The sequence below is a fragment of the Lagopus muta genome, chromosome 8 (assembly GCF_023343835.1).
Source record: "Lagopus muta isolate bLagMut1 chromosome 8, bLagMut1 primary, whole genome shotgun sequence".
Taxonomy (NCBI): domain Eukaryota; kingdom Metazoa; phylum Chordata; class Aves; order Galliformes; family Phasianidae; genus Lagopus; species Lagopus muta.
In genome coordinates, this window is record NC_064440.1 from 35,579,787 (window position 1) to 35,603,264 (window position 23,478).

General features: G+C 43.9%; 1 protein-coding gene across 9 annotated transcripts in view; it reads right to left on the reverse strand.

Moving 5' to 3' along the window:
* HDAC4 (histone deacetylase 4) overlaps positions 1 to 23,478 on the reverse strand; it is a 214,088-nt gene that overhangs the window by 80,985 nt on the left and 109,625 nt on the right. For 6 of the 9 annotated variants that reach the window (XM_048953284.1, XM_048953285.1, XM_048953287.1 and 3 more), the window contains 3 exons: positions 12,843 to 12,993; positions 8,802 to 8,922; positions 2,566 to 2,687 (listed from right to left, as the gene is read on the reverse strand). In XM_048953284.1, coding sequence (XP_048809241.1) covers positions 2,566 to 2,687; positions 8,802 to 8,922; positions 12,843 to 12,993 — 394 coding nt within the window. The remainder of the gene's footprint in view (positions 1 to 2,565; positions 2,688 to 8,801; positions 8,923 to 12,842; positions 12,994 to 23,478) is intronic. The other 3 variants (XM_048953283.1, XM_048953280.1, XM_048953281.1) reach the window with 2 other exon arrangements.

Below are 23,478 nucleotides of genomic sequence, written 5' to 3' on the forward strand. Positions count from 1 at the left end.
TACAAATACAAAGCCAGAGTTTTGACTGGTGCCAAAAATCTGAAAAGCTCACTTGTAATAAAGAACTTTATTTAGGATGGGCTCCAGCCTTCCCTGCCTTTTGTTTACACCAGGCTGTTCAGGAGTCCAAGCAACTTAACATTCTTGGCAATGGGGTTTCTGCAGGATATCACTGTGTTAGAGTCTGAACTGCTGTTACATTGAAAAGAAAATAAAAGAAAACAACAAAAAAGGTCTCCTCTGAACCTTGCAAGGGAACTTGCATGCGCTGCATACAAATCCCCAGAAGATTAATGCCAGTGCCCACAAAGAATAAGCATCGGTGTTCTGGAAAAACAAAATCAGCTAACTATCCTCCCATTTTAAAACAACAATGATTTTTAATAATGCCATTAGATACGTTTATCTTCTTTAATTCACTCTGTCCGACAGCAGTTTTATCAGCAAGAGGCTTAATCAGAACTCAGTCTAGGAAACAACAGGAGTATGTTCAGACACTCTTCTGCAGAAATCCACTGTTAGAGCGTTTGCAATGAGAAGGATGATCTATTCTCAAATTAAAACTGGCAAGAAATGGCCCTAAAGAGAGGGAGGCTTTTGATAAAAGACCATTTCTGCCATGGGGTTGCTAACGTGCGCTCCCCCAAAGCGGAGGTTCTGGTTTCAAAAGAGCAGAAAGGTCTTCGGATTCGTGCTGTCCACAAGCATATGATGCCAAGGGACATTTCCTTGTGAGGACATGCTGTGAATTTCCAGAGGAGACCAACAGCCTTCAGCAGAGAAGAAGCAGACGGCATCAGTGGATTCTAGCAGCCCAGGACCAGTCTTCCTTCTTCCTGACAGATGTGTATGCAAAGCACATCTTTGTGTGCTGACAGCTCCAGAACTGAAGGAAATCTCCTTTGAGGGCAGCCCTCTAGCAGCACTCATCTCCTCCATGCAAGGACAAGTCCTGAGGCCCAGACAGCGCCACTTTGGCTGTCTCCAACACTGACTAGGCAGCAGCAGATGCTGCACCTAACACAGCGTTAGGCTTGTCATTATCTAGAAATGGAGATTAGAGGATGCTCTACACTTCAGCAAATTCTTTTCCCTCTCTGCCCTTGGAGTCCTGCAGAAAGGGCCTGCTTTCTTGTCAGTCACTTACCCTGAAGGCACAGGGTGTGTACAGGAAGAGCCCTCACCCTGGGAAGGACTCTCCCATCCTAAGTTGATTCTTGTGCAGCTGATGTCTCTGGTACCTGCTGCCCAGCCCAGCGTGCCTACTGACTGGGAGAACCATCTACAGATCCATCCAGCAGTACAGGTACTATGGTGTGGAAGCAGTTCATAAAAGGCCTTCAAAGGCACAGACCTGGGAGGCAGGAGGCACAGGGTAGCAGTGCACAAGTGTTATGTTTTTCTAGACGGATGACAGAAGAAAAAAAAAATCCACAAATAAAATATTCCACCTTCACATCAATTTACAGAGATAATGAGAATCATGGTGAGGACACATAAGACCCAATTGACTTTCAGCTATTAGGGGAAGAAATGTTGTGAGAATACCTACGCCTCTCCTGGAAGGAAACAGAGGTGCAGCCAGCTCCTGGGAACTGATTTAGGACAGCCAATTTGACCAAAGGCTGTAGTAAATCCATAGAAAGGTCTGGTTAACATACCACTACCATTCCTGACCACAACAATCACTAACACCAATGCTCATCCCTGTACATTTAAAGGTCCACAAAACAAACCTGAGAAATAGCTAGAAGCACCTGTGGGACACACAAAGCTCAGTCAAGACAGGATTATTTTCCTATTCTGAAGCAATTTTCAACATGCACCACAGTGTGCATCATCCATGCAAGCAGCAGAGCTCCCCCACATTGGGGTGAGCTTGTTGCAGCTTGGCTCTTCCCCGAAGGGAGCTGGCTGCTGAGGATCACAAGCCTGCAAGGTTAGAAGCTGAGGCAGTGTTGGCCAAGGCATGTGATACGGAGCTGAGGACCACAGCCAAACAAAACAAACTGGTTTACATAATATATAGCTCAGAAATAACTGACTTGCTTAGCCACCATGCAGAGAGAAACCTAACTGAGAAATAACTGTCTAGGTGTGAACCAAAACCTTTGCAGGAAGTCCCTACACTTTGACTGGCAGAAACGTTTTTATTTATTTAAAGTATAAACTTGTATATAAAATGCAAATCCCAGAAGAAATGAACTTTTCTTGGTACTTTTCTCACTCAGCAAAACATACTTTGACTTCAGACACGCAGATCTCTGTATTAGTTTTGACTCTGTGAAAACATCTCACAAGCTTTGACACACAACGAAGCTGTCTTCTGCATGGAGCTCTGCAAGCCTGCACAACCAAAGCCTCCCTCTAACACTGCTTGCTCAGTGACAGCTGGAAGGGGGAGAGGAGAGTGGGGCGGTGTGAGCGCTTCTTAAATAAATTGCTCCATGAAATACAGCTTTTTGGCAACGTATACTTTTTTTTTTTCTTTTTCTTTTGGAAATGTAAGGACCAAGTGTCACAGCAAAGACAGCAGGTAACATAGAAAATCAATGGGAGCATTACCTGTTTTTCTGAGTGGGAAGTCATCTTTGGAATCGTACATCCCCAGGACAGGGTGATTGTAGGTGCCAGATACGCCACTTTGAGGTGGGGAGCTCTGGTCCAGGGAGCTGTGCTGTGTCTTCCTGCATGGTCAGGGAGAGAAAGAGAAGGGAGAAATGTAACACAAGTGAGGCATAAAGGGAGAGAGTTCAGTTTCACTTTGTCTGCTCCACTGTGAGCAATGAAAAGGAAAATCTCTTGGGACCAGCTTTCTCATTCTAGGTACTAGAAAGTGATTAAAAGATCATCTGAAAGCTAATATACAGGGAGGAGACTAAACATATGCTTAATTTTCAGTACTGGAATGACCCCGCTGAGGAAGGCTCCACATATTTGGGTATTTAACCACAGTTTTCAGCACATACTTGAGCCAGGTTTCGATAAGTTCTATCTGTAAAGCTAAGCACAGGTCTCGCTGCTTCCCTTAACTACAGCATGAATGAACAATTCCCCTTCACTGCATAAAACCCTGAGAGAAAGCCTAAGGATGAAATCAAACAGAGGATGAGCACGTGAAGGGCCACATGTTTAGGCAGGCCAACAGCAGCTTTGCTGCTGCACTGTGCCCTGACCCCAGCACTTAGCATGCATCAGGCCAAAGCACTCAGCACCCTCCAAGGTAACTTCTGGAGGCTGGTGATTTATAGCTTTGTTTGAGCAGGCTGCTGGAAGGAAAGCACATGCTATTTGCTAAGGATATTAAATAATAAGAGAGTTTTCTAAACCTCCTACCTCTGTGTGTTGGCTGCACCTTCCCTACTTAATGCCTTGTGTCCAGCTTTGCCATGAACCCCAGTTGGTAAAGACTTCTGGAAACCTCCACGTTACCACGTTAGCAGAGCAGCCACATCACTGATTGAGCAATACAAGTGGCAACCATACAGCTGTCAAGCAATCTCAGGTTTTAATTCAAGTAAAAACAACCTAAACCCTGTTTTACTTCTTCAAATGATTGAACAATACAGGACAAGTACTTAGCTGAGAGACGCAAAGAGCTGAAATTCTACCCTGTTTAACAATCAGGCATTCACTGAGATTTTGACTAAAATATTCTGCTCTAAAAGGCTCTTTAAGGAACGAAATTGAGCCATTCCCAATTTGAAAATGACTCTCCAGTCCATCAGATTCCTTGAGCAGCACATTCTGAAGCTCGAGTCAGAAGGAGGCTGTTGGGTGAGATGCGGCATAGCGATTCTAGTTACACCCTTCAAGAAAACAGCAGAAAAACACACCGTGCTTTCTAAGTGACTGTCACAAACACTTCTGAAAAGTTTGTTCAGTGTCTATATAGAGTCTCATACCAGCAGTTCCCACCAAGCAGCGTGATTCAGTGCGCTTTCCTAATCCTCCCCCCTTTATATCCCGAACTTCCCTACACACAGGCTGAATAATTGTGTGTTCTCACACTGCTGCATTTCACATGAGCGTTCGCACACATCTACACATGTCCTTTGTCACGCTGGCAGCACTAAATGCCCATATGCAGCACTGTTTAATCATCACCTGAAATAAAAACAGAACCACGTTGAAAAATATTTGAATCCCTCCTGAAAACAGACGTCGCTTTCTCTGCTCATACCGTAGGAAGGCTGCACAGAGAGATGTTTCACAAACAGGAAGCCCAGGCTACGCAAGCCAAGAGCCCCTCCAACCCACCACGGCACACAATCGCATTTTTCTCTTGCCTATACAAGCAGTAGGATTTTTTTCTTTCCTTTTTTTTTTTTAAATCATGACTTAAGCTGAACAATCACGTACATTGAAGCTATTTTCATCACTTTGTTAGGGAATGCGCAGGAACTCAAAGGGCCTGTTTAGATGTGCTCTGGAGCTGCTGAATGACAGACGTTTCACTCTGCAAACATGAATGCACTGCATTGCTTGAGGACTAAGATCCAACACCCTACAGTGCTCAGAGCAAAATGCACTGGTCTGCATGCCTGTTCAGGAATTTCAGAGGTCCTGAAAGAGGTGAAATTGTATACTAAATCGAGTTTGCAGGCATTCCTGGAAGTACATACCTTCACATAACACATTCTCTGTGCTTTGGGCTGCGAGGTCCATCCAAAGCCCATGCACACAGCAAAGCATGTCTGACACTTCCAACATATTCATGCAATGTAAACTGAATATGTATTTGAACGAGTGTCTCTGTTGGAATCCTTTGCGCACAGAGAACAACAACATTTATGTACGTTGGCATAATTTAACGTGTAATTATTTCTCTCTATCTCCTTAGCATGCAAATACTCGGTTCAACTCCCTTTCACGATGGTTACTGTGTCGAGTGGCTACTTCCCAAGAGCACTTCTGAAAACTTCCAAGGGAAATAACAGCCGTTTGCTGAGCCCGAGATGCTCCATCTTTGCTCCTGGTAAGTCACTTTTAGTTATGTTAAGTGTCTTCAAGAGCAGGACCTCCTGCGAGGAGGGCTGCCCAGCAGATTCAGAATCCACAGGAGGGACAGTCTGACAATGGAATTCAAAAGAACCTCTTCTTTTGTTGCCTGCCATTAACATAATCTGAAAATTATAGTTCACCACAGAATCCCAAACAATTGCATTTAGACTGGAGCTGCATATATTAGAGAGTGTACAAAATGGCTTGAATACCATGGAGTCAAATACTGAGCAGGATCTCTGTGAAAGCCTGTGAGAGATAATAGGAAGCAGCTGAAGGAGCTGGGGTTGTTCAGTGTGGAGGAGGCTCAAGGGGTCCTCATTGCTCTACAACTGCCTGAAGGGAGGTTGTGGTGAGCTGGGGGTTGGCCTCTTCTCCCAGTTAACAGCAATAGGATGAGAGGTGATGGTCTAATGCTGCACCAGGGGAGGTTCAGATTTGTTACTGGAAACAATTTCTTCTCAGAGCAGTGCTGCAGTGGCACAGCTGCCCATGGAGTGCTGGGGTCACCGTCCCTGAAGGTGCTCCAGAACTGTGGAGAGGTGGCACTGAGGGATGTGGGCAGTGGGCATGGCGGGGTGGGCTGGGGTTGGACGTGGGGATCTGAGAGGCCTTTTCCAACCTGAATGATTCTATAGTTCTATGATTACCTAGTTCTTTCCTTTAGTAGATCTTTTGGATCATGAGTACATCTGGCAAGACCTCTGCAGCTAGCTGCTTTCCATCTCAAGGCTTGACCTGCACATCTGCCTACAACGCCCTTTAATATTGGTGATTAATTAGAAAATATTCACCGATTATAGACAAAAGACAGTGCTGAGTGAAGCTCAAGCCCATACAAGATACAGAAGGTAAATTATCCACACATCTTAGTGGGCAGTAACAGCTATTTCACATGCAAAGAGCACATATTTCATGTCAAAGCGACTGACGCAGAACTGTTGTGGTGTTCAAGACCCTTAAGAGAACTGCTGTTTACAAGTAACGCTTTTAAATTTTTTAAAGGAAACTGCAAACCTTAATAATACCAGAGGAAGTGCTTAAAAGCAGGCGTGTCATTTAAGAGACTATTTCAGCATCTGTTACCATTTAATTGGTTTGCCTGCTCACAGTAGGAGCATCAAATCTATCTTCTGCAAGCCTTGTTTGCGTGTGTCAAATCCAACCACCACCCAATTAAATCACGTTACAAGTATGTGCGTAAATATCCCTGTAACTGAATTGGTAACCTATGAGATGATATACAAATAAATAGTAATACACAATTAATTTAAAGGTTTTCTTTCTCTTTTTTGTGTGTTTTGTTTTCTTCTAAATTTAAATAGAAGGGAAACAAACAAACAAACAAAAATCTTCAGCTCATGCCTTAACAACCGAAGGGCTGCATTTAGAACTCTCATCTGCAGTTGCAGAGCCTTGCTGCCCTCCTCAAAGGCTGGGCAAAACGAGCTGCCATCTGCCTGCAACTCATCACTGAAGCATGCCCTTGGAAAGATTTGTGAGGCCTCTGAGGCTCCTTCTTCCTTCCCCATGTCTTGTGTTGGAAACCAAACCCTGCTACTAAACAGATGGAGGGGAGATGAGGGAATGGTAAGCCTGTAAGAAAGGGGCTTAGCCTGTTGTGGAACAGTCAGTATGCTGGCTCTACCTGTTGCATCCCCGAGGCACCACAAGAAAGGGATGTTCAGATGAAAACGCACCACATTAATAACAAAAAATCCTAAAGATAATGAACCTTAAAGAATGTATCCTTGTTCAGAAGGGTCTCAGCATTTGCTTGAAGTGAGGAAGGAAGACTGAAACCCAAAGCACAGCTGGGCTCAGTAAGTTACTGCACTAAAGCTGGCCCTGCAGCATACCCCATGTCACTGACCTGGACTCAGCCGAGTGCTGGCATCTCGGTGAAAAAGCAGTTAATTCTAAACTGTAAAACATAAGGCATGCAGACCACTCCCAAACTTCTTTTTTCCCTTTTAGTCACAGATTGCAGATCATAGAATGGCCTGGGTTGCAAAGAACCACAACGATCATCTTGGTTCCAACCCCCTGCTGTGTGCAGGTCGCCAACCAGCAGCCCAGGCTGCCCAGAGCCACATCCAGCCTGGCCTTGAATGCCTGCAGGGATGGGGCATCCACAGCCTCCTTTTCTAACAGATTAAATTCATCTATGATGACAGTTCTAGGTGAGGTTTCTTCAAGGCCAAAGAGCAAAGATTTTGGAAGAAGGCATTTATTTACTAGCCTTAATTCTAATATAATATTATTTCTGCATTTAGGCATTTTAAACAAATAAATAAATAAAAAGAACACAATGCCTCAGAGAGCCTTCAAATGCTTCCAAAATCCCCTAATTTCTTTGTGAGTCTCAATAAAGAACAGTGGAAAATCAGTTATTTAAAAATGCATATTTACGTTGCCATGATTTAGATTCATTTTTTCCTATTTCTTCCACTATCTTTCACACCACCTTAGCAGGCCTTAAACATTAGCTCTGCACACCCTACCCACATTTCACCACTTTAACCAACGTCACAGCCATACAATTTTCAAATCTCAGATGAGATTTTCACAGACGTATTAAGAGTTGCTCAATCTCCCCCTGGCAGAATAACATCAGAATCTTCTGCCAACTACACTTCAGCATTTCTGTTCTGGCTCATAGCTGGGATATCTTTCCAATTTAATTTCAGCTTAGTTTCTTGCATTTGGAACCATCAGCTGACAATGACCTCATCAACCCTACATAAATGCTTATTGCTGAAGACTGAAAATAATACCAGATTCTCAACTTGAAAACAATTTTCACAGCAAAATTTTCTTGGATTTTCTCATTCAAAATTTCATCAATGTTATGGTCAATAAAGCAACATTCCAAACACATTACTTTTTTTTTTTTTTAAATAGATATTTTTATGATGTTTTAGTAGTGAATTTTTTATATATTTTTTTTCAAATTACATCAAATTTCCAAGTTTTCTTTACAAAGAAGTGGATTTCTAGAACTGGAACTTATACCTCATTTCTAACGCCACCCATGGCTCTTTGGTGCATTAGAATTAATTGAAGAACTCACTCTTTGCTTCTATGACATTCTAAGAACACCTGCTATCTTCTCACTTCACATGACATTTGGATTTTCTAGGATATCCACAGCAGAGCATTTTCAGTAGAAAATGTAGACATCAGCAGAATTACACAGGGTGCACTTCGTGTTTTCAGCAGTTTACAGGGAAACAAAACTTCCAGCTTCGAGAGACTGAGATGAGCAGCAGGCAATAAAAGCAATGCTAGCTCAACTATCCTGAGTTGCAGTTCACTAAGCATAAAGCCTAATTTCCTGAAAGTTCATGTTTTATTATCCTTATCTGGAGCAAATCCTGGTGAAAAACCAAAGAACTTACAAAGGCAGATCGTGACAGCAGAACCTCTTAGTTTAAATAATCACGGATCCAAGACGTCAGCAAAGACCACTACTCACAAAAATACAGCGATAGCACTGAAGATAGGAAAAATATTCACTTTGAAACCCCTTAAAAATGCTTTTCACTCATGTCATTCATCAAATTCAAACTCTAGTTCTATCAGTGCTACGGCTGATCAGTAAATAGAATCATGGAATCATAGAATCACAAGGTTGGCAACGACCTATAAGATCATCTAGTCCAACCGTCTCCTCATCATCATTGCCACCACCAGCACTGTTTTTTTTGCATACATCAGGACTATTCCCCAGCTGCAGCAATTGTGAGAAAAGGTGGCACAGGCTGCATCACACAGACAAGCCCAGCACCACTTACCCATACCAGAAGCGAGGGTCACTGGAAATGCAGTGGTTGAGATTCCGGTGTGCCAAAGCTTTCTTCTTATTTAAAACAAATTCTTGTAATTTCATCTTTACTTCTGTGCTTGCCACTGCACCTGAGAAGTCAAGAACAAAAATTAAAGATATTTAATCAATTGACTTTGGACAAAAGCCGTAGCAAAAAAAAAACAACACAAAAAAACATACTTTAAGAATGAACATTTCTAAAAGGATTCAGAATTAAATGCTTGGTTTTTCAGTCCAATAGAGGAGCTTCTGTTTCAAAGAGAAGAACAAAGTGCCTCCAGTAAGGAGCTCTTTTTTTGCCCCTTCAGCTTTGCATATAATCGCAGCGGATGTTTGAAAGCGGAGATCTAATCAGAGATTTATCATTTTACTACAAAAGATCTCTGAAGAGGATTTTAACACTTGCATAGAAGTTAACTTAGAAGAAAGCACCGCACGAGGTACTGCAGCTTTCCTTTAATCAAAGGTATTTAAGAAAAAGGGTCTTGTGTACACTCAAATGAAATTTTAAATGTCACATCTGCAAGCAGAAGGGGAACGAAACGAATGTCTCATATGTAGATGCTGCCTTGAAAAAGCTTGTAAATAAGGACTTCTTTGTTCAGAAGTATCTGTGTACAATAAGACACACATAATATTCCAATTCACTTACAAGTGTGCAATCTGTTTCTTCAAATAGAAAATCTAACGTTTAAAGAAAAAAAGTCAGTAATTTCGTAGCGTAGAGTTAAAATGTCAACTGTATAATTTCTGATCATTATTTCCTCCACAATAGAGACCAGTCTGTTTTACTGTGGTGATGGATTAAAATTATCATTCAGTTGACAGAACAGACTCACAGGCAGAGTTCCTGATGGAGTAATGCATAGAAAGTTTGGCAAGCAGAACATGTGGAAAATTATGGTTCATCTACACCACAGCGTAAACCAAGAATTCCAAAAGGAAAATAACTGGGCTACAAGTAAATGAAAAGGCCAGGAAAATCGTCTGCTCTGCTGGCATACCTAAAATACAACAGGGTGATCTTCTGTCTCCTGGATCCTACACAACACCACGGTGCCATTTGACAGACCGGGGAAACAATTTCACTTCATTTCATTTTGTTTTTTAATATCTCCACAAGAGAAGGAAACTGCAATAATTCTGCAAAGCACTGCCTGAAAATGTAATATTGCTCAACCACTGAAGCAGAGTTGAAAAGCTTGAAAATTCACTTTTTTGGAGCCCTGCATTTCTCACTAGTTCTACAAAATGTAGGTTTGGCATGCACCCCAGTGGGAAGTTCAACTGAGGAGCTGGAGATAAATTCCTATGGGTTTGTGAGCAACATGGCTAGACCAGAATAGGTGACAAATTCACACATCAAGGCCTTCTCTCTCCAAAAAGTGTCATCTTTGATCTATTAGCATCTTAAAAATACTCAAACATGGTTGTGTTCTATTGGTTTTAGATAAATCTGACATTATTTAGAGGAATCTGAAGCCAAATGCTGTTGGATTGTGAGGTTTCCAAAAGCTTCTTTGGCACATCTTCCTCCTAAACTAGCAGCTGAAGGGCCCCACATATGCTAACAGGATAAAAACGTGGAGATCTTCTCTACCCTGAGCAATGCTGGAGCTGTGGACAAAGATGTCATGTTGAGCAGATCATCGTTCAGCTCCTGATCCTTGAGTCGGAAGATGAGAAGAAAAATCTTATTCATTTTCAATGTATCTCATATGTAGTGATAGGATAAAGGCAGAACTACTTGGCAATGCCCAGTGGAGACATTCAAGAAGAGGAAGCAAAAGGCAGGAAAGCACAAGGTGGCACATAGACAGTGGTGTGTCACCATGCAGGGAACAGGCAATGAGGGCAAGAGCAGAAGTCAGATGCCCACATGCATGGAATAAATCCACAGGCAGGAAGCCAGAAGAGACAGACCACAGAAGGGTAATATGGAATGAAAGAAGACAGGTTAAATGTTGTCCCAGAATCGAACTATAACTGTATGTAGGATAAAGCACGGGTAGAGGTAAGAGAATAAAGGTCAGAAGCAGGAGCGAGCTCTGCCAAGAAGGAGGGGGTTGCACAGTGCAAGAAGAGAGGAGCAGAACCAATGGAAACTAACAAAAGAAAGCCCTTTGTGATAGTGTAGGTTGATCACAGCCTGCCAGCTTGTAGGAGAAAGGCCCAGCCTGAGACTGCCTGAGCAGAAAGGCATGGGATGGTCCCTGCCCAGGAGGAGGGAGACAGGAAGACAGATTTGGTCTGTCTGGAAACACTGATGCACACAGCTGGTTCTAGGTTCAGTCACAGCAGTGGAAAGACAGGACAACCAACTATCACTCCTTATCCTGCCCAAAAAGCACCTTTAGTCTCATACAGACTTTCCTTCTTCTCTTAGAAGTCATGCTTTGATCATATGCTTTGTGATAACAGATTCCAGTTCATAAGGCTCAAGGATCCTGAGATGAGAAAGCAAGGGATTAATACTACGTTATGCTAACTCTATTTGTGATTTGCCTTCTAAAGGGTACAAAACAATGTCTTTTGGCTTACAGTGATGGAGGAAGGATGGAGAATAAACAACGTTCTTCAACTATTACAGACTTCATATTTCAGATTTGGACAACTTTAACTATTACTCTGTAAAATTTTCTGATGTGAGAAGGATAGGTACTCTTAAGAGGTAAGCTTCTATAGTGATCATATGCTGTAGTATTTCTCAAATAGAAGTATTTTTAAAATAAAACTGTAGACACAGATTCCTTAAGTTCTGCTCTTTCCTCTACACCTATGGTTCAACCAGAAGGTGCTTCATATGCTTCAGATTCAGGTGCGTAGGCACTCAGGAGCTTTTGTTTATTGCAAACTATCTTAATGAGAATAGCCAGATGTCAATTTCGCAGAGGGATCCATTGAAACACTGATACAGTATAAGCAGTTGATGAGAATAGCAGGATGAAGTGGAAGGACTTACAGATCTCACTCAGTTCAAGCTGTTTTTATTTGGGAAAACAGCCCAGTTCAACTGCTTCTTTCAGGGAAATTCTGATCCTTTGGTTTCTCCCCTACAGCTTAAACACAGAAAACCCAAACAAAACCCAACACAAACACAGACGTTGGACCTCCTATGAACTGCTCTGCTGAGATATTGGGGCAGGTCTGCAAGTTCCCTCCCTTGAACGCAGGTTAAACAAAAGTCTCTTCTAGCATGATGTGCGCGGAGGGAATGAGGAATTCAATGAGGAAAGTATTTGCAGCCTCCTACACCCCAGCTTCTTCCTGCTGGAAAAGTTGTTCTGAGAGCTTTATCTCATTCCTAGTCCCCAGACAGCATCTCTTCTGCTGGTAGCCCTTAGCCCTGTCTGCTGCTTCCATCACAGGCTGCCTTATTTCACACGGAATGGAGACCTAATGAGTTGATAGTGCAACTCCACAAGGTATTTTTCCTCCCATTCACTTCTAAAAGAAAACCGAACAAGTAACCAAAGTGTCTTTGATAAGGGGATTTGCGAGGCCATAATCATGTTACTGAATCTTGTGAAGTGCATAATAACACGTGGGGAAGCCAACCACAGTCTGTACCTCATGAAAGAAGTGCTTCTGAATGAAAACACTTTAAAGCTAAAAACTGAGAACTCGCCTACAACTTAAAAGGGTGAAATTAAGAAAAGAAAAAGAAAAGCAGTGTGCATCTGGTGTATTTTATGGTTTTAATATTCTGCCTCCATTAGGAAAGCTGCCAAAAATACTTCAGAAAATGTTAAATCAAATGAAGAGATGATACACTTCCTTTTGAAAAATGCTAAAACGGCATTTAGAAAGACAAAAATGAAGATAAAGCATAGAAATAAATTCCTCTTTTACCCTCAATACCTCCAAAACATTTACATAAGCTGCTGTGCAGAGAAGCTCTGTAGAAAGGCTATCAGGGAGGCTTCTTCAGCTTTATGAAGCTGCTTTATGGCTTCCATCCATCTGCTCTACCTGTCATCGCTGAACCAAGTGAGCTTTTGCTACTTACTCTCCTTTCCTTTCTCTTTGTTTTTCAGCTGTTGAAGTTTCTGCTCCCGGTGCTGCTTCTCCAGCTCCTGTTCCTGCCGGTGCTGCTCCAGCTTCCTCTGGTGCTCCAGGAGCTCCTGCTGATGCTTCATTGCCAGCATCTCCTGCTGCTGCTGCGGAGAAGGGACGAGGGAAAAGCAGCAAATTAACACAGTCAGACCTCCTGGTGCTAGAGCAGAACTTCCCATCAGTTGACACTAATCATGTTTAGACCATAGAAAGAGGACTGGCTGCATTTTCTTTCCGGAAAGAAACACTTCCAGGCACTTTGTGCAGCCCCATTTTCTAACACTGCCCTGCCAAAACCTGTGGATCCTGTCCTAACAAAGCACAAACCACTGCACAGTTGCTGGACAACTGTCTGACCCAGCTGAGTTGGACAGTTTTTTTGTTTTCCCCCTGCTATTTCACTTGGGCTTTTGTTTTCCCCCCATCGCAAAACTCCATTATGACATCTTACATGCACTCTTGCTGAAGGAATATGACTGAGCTCATGTCCAGGTGCATGAACCAAAGAATGCTACCATCAACGCTGGCTCAGCAAAACCAGTTCCACCGCACAGATGTTTTTCTGAATAAACCTTAATTACACAACTTTACACACTGGTTTCTCCAAAGGTCCCTCTCCTCTATCAGTGAACAGAGAAGAGTTCCCATGGACCAACTCAACTACTGCAGCCTTTTAATTTCATCACATGCTGGTCACCTCCTGTCTGCTGTGCAGACCTCAGACCCGAGATAAACGTTTCCTCGAGGAAAGGATCACCACCCATTTCTAAGCTTAATTATAGAGCATTCCTTCCTTAGAAAAGCATCTTCCAATAGCCTCTCAGGAAGGATACACCCCAGCCCTTCCAACACCCATGCAAGAAGCAGAGATGGGCTGCTTAATTAAGGACAAAACTTGCAAAGCTTTCATCAAATGGAGTGTTCAGGAGCTGAAACACCAAAGGCTGATTTACCACAGTGATTCTTCACAAGGCCTTCACGGAGGCAGCAGTCAGCAACAAGGGTAACTGGGATCAGGCACTTGTTTATTTATTTTTAACCAAGAAAAAATTGATTTTGAAAAGGCAGTTTTTGGCAGCTTGCCCTCTTGTATAAGATAAGGAAGGACATCATAGCATATGGCGGGGAATCATAAAAGCATTCTGGTTGGAAAAGATCTCAGATCTTTCTCAGATCTTCTCATATCAAACCCCAAATCAGCCTACCATGCCCACTGACCATGTCCCTCAGTGCCACATCTCCACGGCTCTTGAGCACTCCAGGTACATCACCTCCCTGAGCAGCTGTGCCACTGCCTCATCACTCTTTCCAAGAAGAAATTGCTCCTGACATCCAAGCTGACAAGGGGCAGTCAGGAAGCTGCCAAATGATTCCTTCCCTAAAACTGCATGGTAACCCTCCAAGCCTATAATGAGCTTCACTGCCACCAAGGCAGCTGCTCAGGGTCCCCATCCAGACCTGCAGTCTGCACTCATGTCCCCAGATCCAGCCACCTAATGGATGTATGCACACACCAACCTGCTGGGACACATGGAGTTATCCTCTCCAGCCCCAAGCATCCCTCGTGGGGCTGTTTCAGCAGTGGACTGGAGGTGGTGTGCAAGGCTGTGGGGCTTTGGGGCCCGTCTGTGATACCTGTCAGTGATCAGAGAACACCCTGTGCCCTGACAGTCAGCCAGCAGTGAGCTGTGCTGAGAAAAGCAGGTGACAAATGACAAGTCTCGGCAGCTCTCAGCTTGGCAAGGTGTGAACTGATCTCCATAGGGCTCGCAAATGGTGCTTCCCCCTAAAAAACCTCAAGTTCCACTGAAAATCGCTTTATTTGTAAGAAAAAGCTGACACTAAGATCCTACCATCTTATCCTAAGAAAGGTCACTGCTATTCCTCTGCCACTTCCCAACTTCATTTGCACCCTTCCCAGCAAGACAGGCACTGAAGTCAAATCGCCAGGCTGCTCCAATTACCCTTCATCTCCCCGGGGATGCAGGCACCCCTGTCACCTCACACTCGCCTGCACTCTTTATGTTGGCAGCTTATAAATTAGCAGATTGATCTGAAGCTGGCAATGTTAGCATTCAAAACCTGGAATGCTGCATACGCTCTGGCCGTCGCTGAGATTCTCAGAGCCTGGGCTTAATGGGCGCCTGTGCTCCGATGCCACCCACTGCTCCAGGCTCCCGAAACTCTATGGGACCAGGCCAAGCCAAAGCCATTGCGCCAGGGAACCTGCTCCCCTCCAGCCTGTGGTTCACTGCATCCTTTCTCAAGCCCTGACATCATATGTGCATGTGTATGCAAGACTTCTACACCCAAAAGACTGATTTTTTCCTTTTCTTCCACATTTTCTATTTATGATTTGACAGCCATTTCTCATTTTAACTTGCGGTATCGTGCATTTGTACTATTGAGTGTTTCAACCGTGGCTGTGCTGTACATAAAATTATACAATTCTATATAAAGATGCAAAAAAATAATGCAAGTGCTACTGTACAATCTGCTGGGCTATCTGCTGGAAGCTCCGGATCGAGGAGTCCCTGCTGCTGCTGGCTCCAGGCAGGCAGACTGTTGTACAACAGCGAGCCCAAGCTAGCACAACTCGCAGGGACTGCACTATGCTTTCCTCCATAATGCTATTGTATTCTAAGGAAACAACTAAAACTCCGACCCTGAAAACCTACAGAAGTAAAAAAAAAAACAAAAATGAAACGTTAAAAAAAATAATAATAATAATGCAGAAAACAAGTTATTTTTGTTTTATAATTAAGCAGCAGCTTCCACTAACACATCTCCATTTGGAGAAAGAGTATCTTTTCAGACTTCCAACAAGTCCACCACATGGTGGGCTTTTATAACCTAGCCATAGAAAGTATGCAAATGAACAATATTTAATGCACAATATGTTAAAACAGGTTTTGTTATTTTTATGAAATCAGGAGCCTTTTCTCTCCATCTGCAGTCTCCAAGGCTCTGCATGCTATGCTTCCCGCAATGGTTTACATACATTATGATGCTTTAGGAGGAACTGTGCTTTCATTGACATCTGTAGTGAAATGTAAATGAAAAAAACAATGCGTATCTGGACGGCTTATGGAAAGAGATGCTCACTGAGAGGTGGCTCTGATAAAGATTATTAATTACTGTGTCCGATCTGGCTCACGAGCCACACACTGCATTTGGTCTCCCTTGCTGGTAAATGAAATCAGTGCCATCCCTGCAAGGCTTGCGTGCTAATTGCACATAGTTGAAGTGGTGTGCTTTTCTGAACTGCAATGAAATCTAAATATCTGTGAAATACAAAGTGATACAGCAAGGGAAATCCCTTGCACTGACCAATAATTCAGCTCCCAACTTGAGAAGTGTGCTGAGTGACAAATACACACACTGTATTAGTGAGCACAGCTCAGAACATCTGAATATTTTGGCTTTTGCCAAAATAAATATTTGTAAATATTTATAACTATGGGGATTCCTGCATATGTTTAATGTCACTGCTTCCACTATTTATGAAAACTGCACAAATGTTCAACTGTACCTGTAGTTGGTGTTTCTGGTGCTCCTCGAGCATATATTAATATTAATAAACGTAACAGGGAACATGTAGAGCATTTCCAGCTATTTATCAATTTTCCACTGGCCGTATGGGCTCAGCAGTGCGGTGGATTTTGCCATCACATTCCACAATTGTCTTCAGTTCTCAGGCACATCTATCTGGAACACAAGCTGACACCATATCTGTACGCAAAACTTGCTCTGCACAGAGAAACTTCTTTTTAAGTTACGTGGAGCAAAATGGTTTTCTTTAGCAATTACAACAAAACTGGCAAGTGAAACCTTTCAGCAGCCTCAGCCCAAAAGAAAGCCAGTGTCCTCCTGGAAAGAGGGTGGTACTGACACCAAAAATCCCATTTACTGGAAAGAACGAGGATGTGTTTCACAAAGGTGTGTATCATTAAGGCTTCCATAACCCTTCCTTCATTTGCTGGATGAGCAGAAGAATGCAGATCCTTCCTGTGTCCCCCCATCTGCTGCAGACACCACCCTATTCTTCCCCCAGAAGCCAGACACAGCTCTCTGCCCACATTCTGCTCCTTCCTTTCCATACAACAGCTGCTATAAAGGTCCTTCTGTCATTCACTTGACACACCATGGTAAAAGTGTTTAAAATCTGCATAGCAGGAGAGGTTTTAAAGCTTCAACTATAGCTCCTACATCTTTATAATATATATTTTGAACGCTTTACCTTACAGCAATTAGTGAAAGGCAACGTAAAACTACCTGTAGCCAGACAGCTCACCCTTACTCACGCAGCTGAAGATAACCACACAGGCAAGTCTGGGTGAGCAACAGCCAGCACACTTACTGCTGATAAAAGTTTGCTGTGATCCAAAGCAGCTTTGTTTTGCATCTATCTCCTAACTGCAACCTCAACCTGACATCACCTATGGAAGGTGCTACCACGCACAACAGCATAGCAGGACATCACACTAAGCACTTCTGCTCCTCTTCGAATCTGACGTTTCTAGCTCCTTCCAGAGCAAGGCAGTTGAGCAGAAGCACAGATGAAAGGGTAGACTGGCCCCATGGCCAGCATGCAGCATACCTACTTGTGCAGGTGGAGATCAGTGACAAATGGTGTCCCTTGAGTCTGTCTTGTGACCAGTGCTGCTTAGTATCTTTATCAGTGATAAACAGTAAGACTGAATGCACCTTCAGCACGGATGATGCCACGCCGAGTGATGCAGCTGACACAATAGGAGGAAGGGATGCCATCCAAAGGGAGCTGGAAAGACTTGACATGTGGGCCTGTGTGAACCCCACAGGGCCAAGCGCAAAATGCTGTCTCTGGGTCAAAGCAATCCCAAACACCAGTACAGACTGCGTGACGAATGGAGTGGGAGTAGCCCTGTGGAGAAGGACTTGGGGGTTCTGGTGGAATAAAAGCTTGACACAAGCCAGCAGTGTGCACTTGCAGCCCAGAAAGCCAGCAATATGCTGGGCTGCATCAACAGAAGGATGGCAGTAGGGCAAGGGAGGTGACTGTCCCCTCCTGCTTTGTCCTCGTGAGGCCTCCTCTGGAGTACTGCATCCAGGTCCCCAGTACAAGACAGGGAGCTGTTGGAGCGGGACTTCTTGCAGGAAAGCTCAGAGGCTGTGTACAACAGCTTCAGCTGCTGCCCATTACCACCCCTGAACAACAGGCTGCTCAGTGATAGAGACAACAGCCTCAAAGAAGTCACAAAGATGCACAAGTAAAATACATCTTTCAAAACTGACAATGCTGGACGTTACCAAAAGCATCCCATCATCTTCTCAGCACTTGCTGAACACACAGCTTAAAGGCAGAGGCACGACCCAGGAAATACTTTCAGAGACTTCACAGGATTACGCTCTCGCCTCTCAGGCAACGAGGCTGGGGATTTGGAGCAAAGATGTTTTTAAGGTAAATCATATGCCACTGGTTTTGGCAAATTCTATAGTCTGTGAGAGGTTAAATCATATATTCAGAAGGATCTGTGGCTCGGATTGTATGAAATTAAAGGAAAATTGTAGGTGAAAATCAAGGAAGCACCAGCTGAGAAAAAATATATACATCAAATCACCTCACAAAAAAAAAAATATCACAATGTATGAGTGGACAGCATATTTTGATATACTCTGGAAGGTATACATATATATTCTATGGGGTCATTTTAAACAAATTTCAAAGCTAGCCATTCCTTTGGCTGAATTCTCCACTTCGTGTTCTCCCCATCCTGTTTACTGCAGTCTCAGGCTATTGCTCTTGTTTCAGGATTCTCTCTCTTGGCTCCGTCACAACGGGTTTCAATTCCAAGGACAAAGCCAGTCAGGCTTTATGGAAGATACCTTCTGGAATACTGGAGACAAGTCAGAATTAATTGGTTATACTGGGAAAGGAGGGGGAAAAGTTGTGGTTTTCATCAGGAGCCAAGTAGCAAGAGCTCCTAGTCACAAACATCTGTAAATACAGCTCAGGCAAACAAATGCCTATCACCTCTTTTCTTGGACATATCTGAACGTATATTCAGCCTGCCCCCTTCCAGCTATCAGACAGGCTGACAGCAGCAGTCCTGTGCCAGAATTTGCTGCAGCCAGCCTCTGCGCTGCGCAGGAAAACAATCCTTCCCTGCTGACAGCTTCCTGGGCAAGAGATGGGTCTGAGGTAGACATATCCAACTGAGACTGTCTGGTCTTCAAGTTTATGAGGCTCAGACGTCTTCAGGAAGGGGAACGATGGCTAAGTTTCCTTATTGCCAGTCCTAGGTGAAAAGATCCCACGTTATTAGTTTAGCAGTTCATACATGGATATATACTTCTGTATCTCCATTCCTTTCACACCTACGACTGCTCACCATTCCTAAAAGGCTAAAAGTTTGTGCACTAAGTTCAATTTCTGTCCTCTGCGTATCCAGAATTGACCATGATGATAAGGACTCTCGGTAAATTGGAGCCATGCAATTCCCTGAATAGGTATGAACCTCAGATGTTTAATGCCACACGAGATTTTGCCATGCCCTCGCTGATCAGATGTCAGTCCCCAGAAGAAAAATTCTGTCTTTTCAAAATTGCTTCAGGGTGCAGGGAATGGAGGAGCTGGAATGGAAATCTTATGCAAAAAATCAGTATCAGGAGTAGAGATGTTGGGCAAAGATCCTTCAGTGGGAACAACCAGAGAAATCACCATCAGATTTTGGTCATTTCAATGAAGGAAATATGAAGAGAGGAAAGAAGAAGCATGGCTGCACTGCTGATCCACCACTCCTGGTCATCTGTATAATGGAACAGGGGACAGAGCAACTGAACCAGTAAGCTGGCAGGCACAAGAGGAGGGGAGGGAAACCTCACCAGAGAACTTCTGCCAGGCTTCAACACGTGCAAAGCACCTGTGCAAAGTGAAATGAGACAAGGAAGTGCCTTCCACTCCTGAACAGAAAGGGACTGGAGGGCAGCAAGACGTGTTCAGCTGCATCTTTGGCATTCTCACTGTTGGCAGTCCAACTGCTGCCACAAAGCATCAGCCACCGCTTGTGTGTCTGAGATTTCTGGTTCAGCTCCATTTGTCAGAGTTTTAATGCCCTGAGATGAGGTGAAGCAGACCACTTTTCGTTCCTGTGCCTGAAAGGAGACAGTGACAGCCCACATGCCTGCTGTGCCTGCAGGAAGGCTACTGACTGAAAGAGAGTGGCCAACATCATCCAATGCTCATGCAAGCTGAGCAGAAGAGTCGTGTTTAAAGGTAGCATGCCACCAACTGAAATACCAAGCATCTGTCATTCTTACACACCATCACCAGTTCAACAGGAAACATAAACATGGAGATTAAGCCTAAAACATCGTTCGTACTGTGTGTAGACAAGTGAGGTTATTTACTGTATGATTTACATTTTAAGCACAACTTCACCCTCATGTACACCAGCTGAATCTTGCTGAGACCATAGACAGTAACAGGAATTCTCAGTTTATGAACGTTAATTTAATCAGTGATAGTGTATATTAACAGGTCACTATTTCTGATATTTTAACAGGATTTGCTTGGGTGTTTCTCTGCTCCTGCCCTGATTCTCAACGTATTCTCTTAAACCTTATACCGATCTAATTTTATCGAGTTCAAAAATAACATAAAGTTGAAGCTGAAAATTTAAGTGTGAACTGGAAATGTGCTTTTTTTTTTTTTTCCCTGCTGTTTATTTTGAAATTCTAAACTGAATAGAAACCATAAGGCCTTAAGCTTTAAAGAAATACCAGTGTGCCCCACTCACATTATGCCAGGAGACAAATTCATGCTATGAAAAGAACACATTTAACCACTTCAAAAGTAGCTTGGATTCCTCTGAAAAAAATGACTAAGTGCTATCAAGTAAGCAAGATCTTGTTATTTGTGAGCCAGTGAACCCTGGCATTTCTCTCATTTACATCAGTCAGGCTTTCAGAATATCCAAGAGCCAGCCCAATTTAAGACTCCACAGAAAGACTCCACATTCTGATAGAAAGCTGGGAACCTTGAAACAAAGGTGATGGTGCAAGGAGGGCATGGCTTGCTCCACAGCCAATGCCACAGACGCTGGCACAGGGCTCCACAGGATGAAAGCCACCGAGTCCACCTGCTGCAGTGAGATCTGTGATTTGCCATTCTGCTCCTTCCACCCAGCAAACAGGGTCCATCTCAGAAGGATTCAAATGAAAACATGTTCCTTTAACCACTTAATCTTATGAGACTGTCTGTAAGGACTACTGCAGACAGTTCTCCCGGCCAAGCAATCCAGCCTCGGTCCAGAAACCACTGATGCTTCTCAGAATTCTCTATGAACCCAGCATTACACACACCTCCGCGTGCAGATCTGCCCCTCACTGTTCTTGGAAAAGATCTTGCCTTTGAGCACGAAGAAAGTCACCCCCAGCTTTCAAAGACAGCAAACGCTCTGATCTTACAAAAGCTTTCCCGGGGGCTACTGCCATCAGAAGTTAAGTTTTGCAGGATCCAGGTTTAAGACTTTCAGGCCACAGAGTCAGCTACGTGTACCAGAAGAACAAGAGAAGGTCACTGACAAAGAAGAGAAAACCATCTAGAAATAGCAAGAGAACACTGTGCAATGAATTCAAGTCGTAACGAGGCACAAAATGTTCAGTCTGTTTTTACCACTGCCTGTACCCAGCTGCAGTTCTCTAAGATGAATAATCTATCATATCAGAACACAGAGGCAGACACCTGGTATCTCCGGGCTTTTTAAGTTTCTCTTGAAAGCGGTGCAGACTGCAAGGAGTGGGTGCTCTGCAGAACAGTCACAAAATGGAGCTGAGGGAGTCTGGCTACATGGAGGCAGGTCAGATCCAACAAGCAGCTCAGCAGCACAACAGAAGGGGCAGCAGCAGGGCAGGACAGGCCTCTGGCCAAGGCTTCAAGGTGTTTCTTCAGCATCCCCAGCCCACTGCATGGGGAAGGAAGCAGCCAGCAAAGACGTGGGATGAAAGCAGACGACACCAACTGTGTCAGCAGGTTTTTAACAGGAGTACTTTTTCCTGTTTGGAAAGTAAGAAACAACTCATCTCAAAGAGGCCACCAAGAAGAGGCTGGGCAACACAAGGGCTGAAAAAGCAGACACACTAACAAGGGCAGCTGTCACCAAGTGAAAGCAAAGAGCAGCTTTTCACTTCAGCATCAACATGATACAAACTCTGGATATCGTTGGAAAGAAATTCCATTTTATTTACAGCATTGGAAAATCTTTCAGATTCCCTGGAAGACCTCTACCCTCAAACAAAATGAAGGAATGGCTGGAGAGCTCCTCCCCATGTCTCTGAATAACCAACTCAGATGCTACCAGCTTTGGTATGTTATCTCCCCTCCATCAGTTCCATCAGAAGTCGTGCTAATGGAAAACACGTCATTTGAAAACAGCAAAAACAAATCCATCTCCCTGTGTTTTATCTGAATGTTGCTATATATAAAGCCAATGTCTGAAAACATTCCACATATTTTTATTTATTGGCATGAGGCCACTCAGCAGCACAAGCATACTGTTGAAAGTATGAAATTTCTGTGTTAATAAAAAAAAAAACCAACAATTCCAGCATCATTCCTTGGTGAACACTGTTGCAGAGCTCCCTCCTATGCACAGTGCTGTCACTTATGCACGAACCCACGATGTCTCTGAGCACCATATAGATGCACTTCTCTGCCTTATATACACACAAACAGCACTGTGCTCTAATACACATTCTGACAGTCTGTTACCTGATGCCAGAAAAAAAAAAAAGAGTTGCATGGCAGAATTAACACCACTGCATTCCTCCAGGTTAAGACTTGAGTTTCACAAGGAACCGTGAGCCTTAGCTGCTTGCCTGCAGCCGCCCCATCGCCATCAGCACACTGCTGCAGCCTGCTGCCACGTGCTAACACTGATGTACGTCAGCATCCTGAAAAATTTTCCGGCTCTGGCTATAAAACAGCCAGAGCTCCTCCGAGCCCTGCTCCAACCTCGAGCAGCGCAAAGGCAGGGATGAGCTGCATCACCCACCAGGCATCTCGCTGCTCTGTGGAGCTCACGCTGCCCCAGATGCCTCCAGCACCGCCAAAGCACACGTCCTGCCCCTCTTCGATCGTTTAGCTCCAGCCCTTGACCAGAAGGCAAATGGAAAAGCTTTTGGTAACTTCCAGCTGATCTTGGCTGGGAATCAGTGACTCAGAAAGGAAAATATTCCCTGCCGGTGGCTTCACAATCAAAGGTCAGGCCGAGCTCACGCTGGAACCTGCAGAGAGCCTTTCCACAGTCTCACCGGCAACAGCCTGGGCGCCGGGCTCCTTGTTCCATCCTTGTTTTTATTTCAGAAGGCAGATTGGAAGGCTACAAGCACTGCTGCACATCTGGTGAGGCACGCCTCCGTGGAAAATCTGCTTCACCAAAGGTGAGCGGCCGTGCTGGAGCCGAGCTCCTGTCCATCCCTCCAGCAGCCCCGGCTCCCATCCTGCTCCGCTTTCAGATGTCAAGTTGCAGCAATTTATAAAGCTGCACTGTAGTTGTGAAAGACAGTTTTCTGTATTTCCATATGGTGTGAAGTCTTCAGAAGGCTCA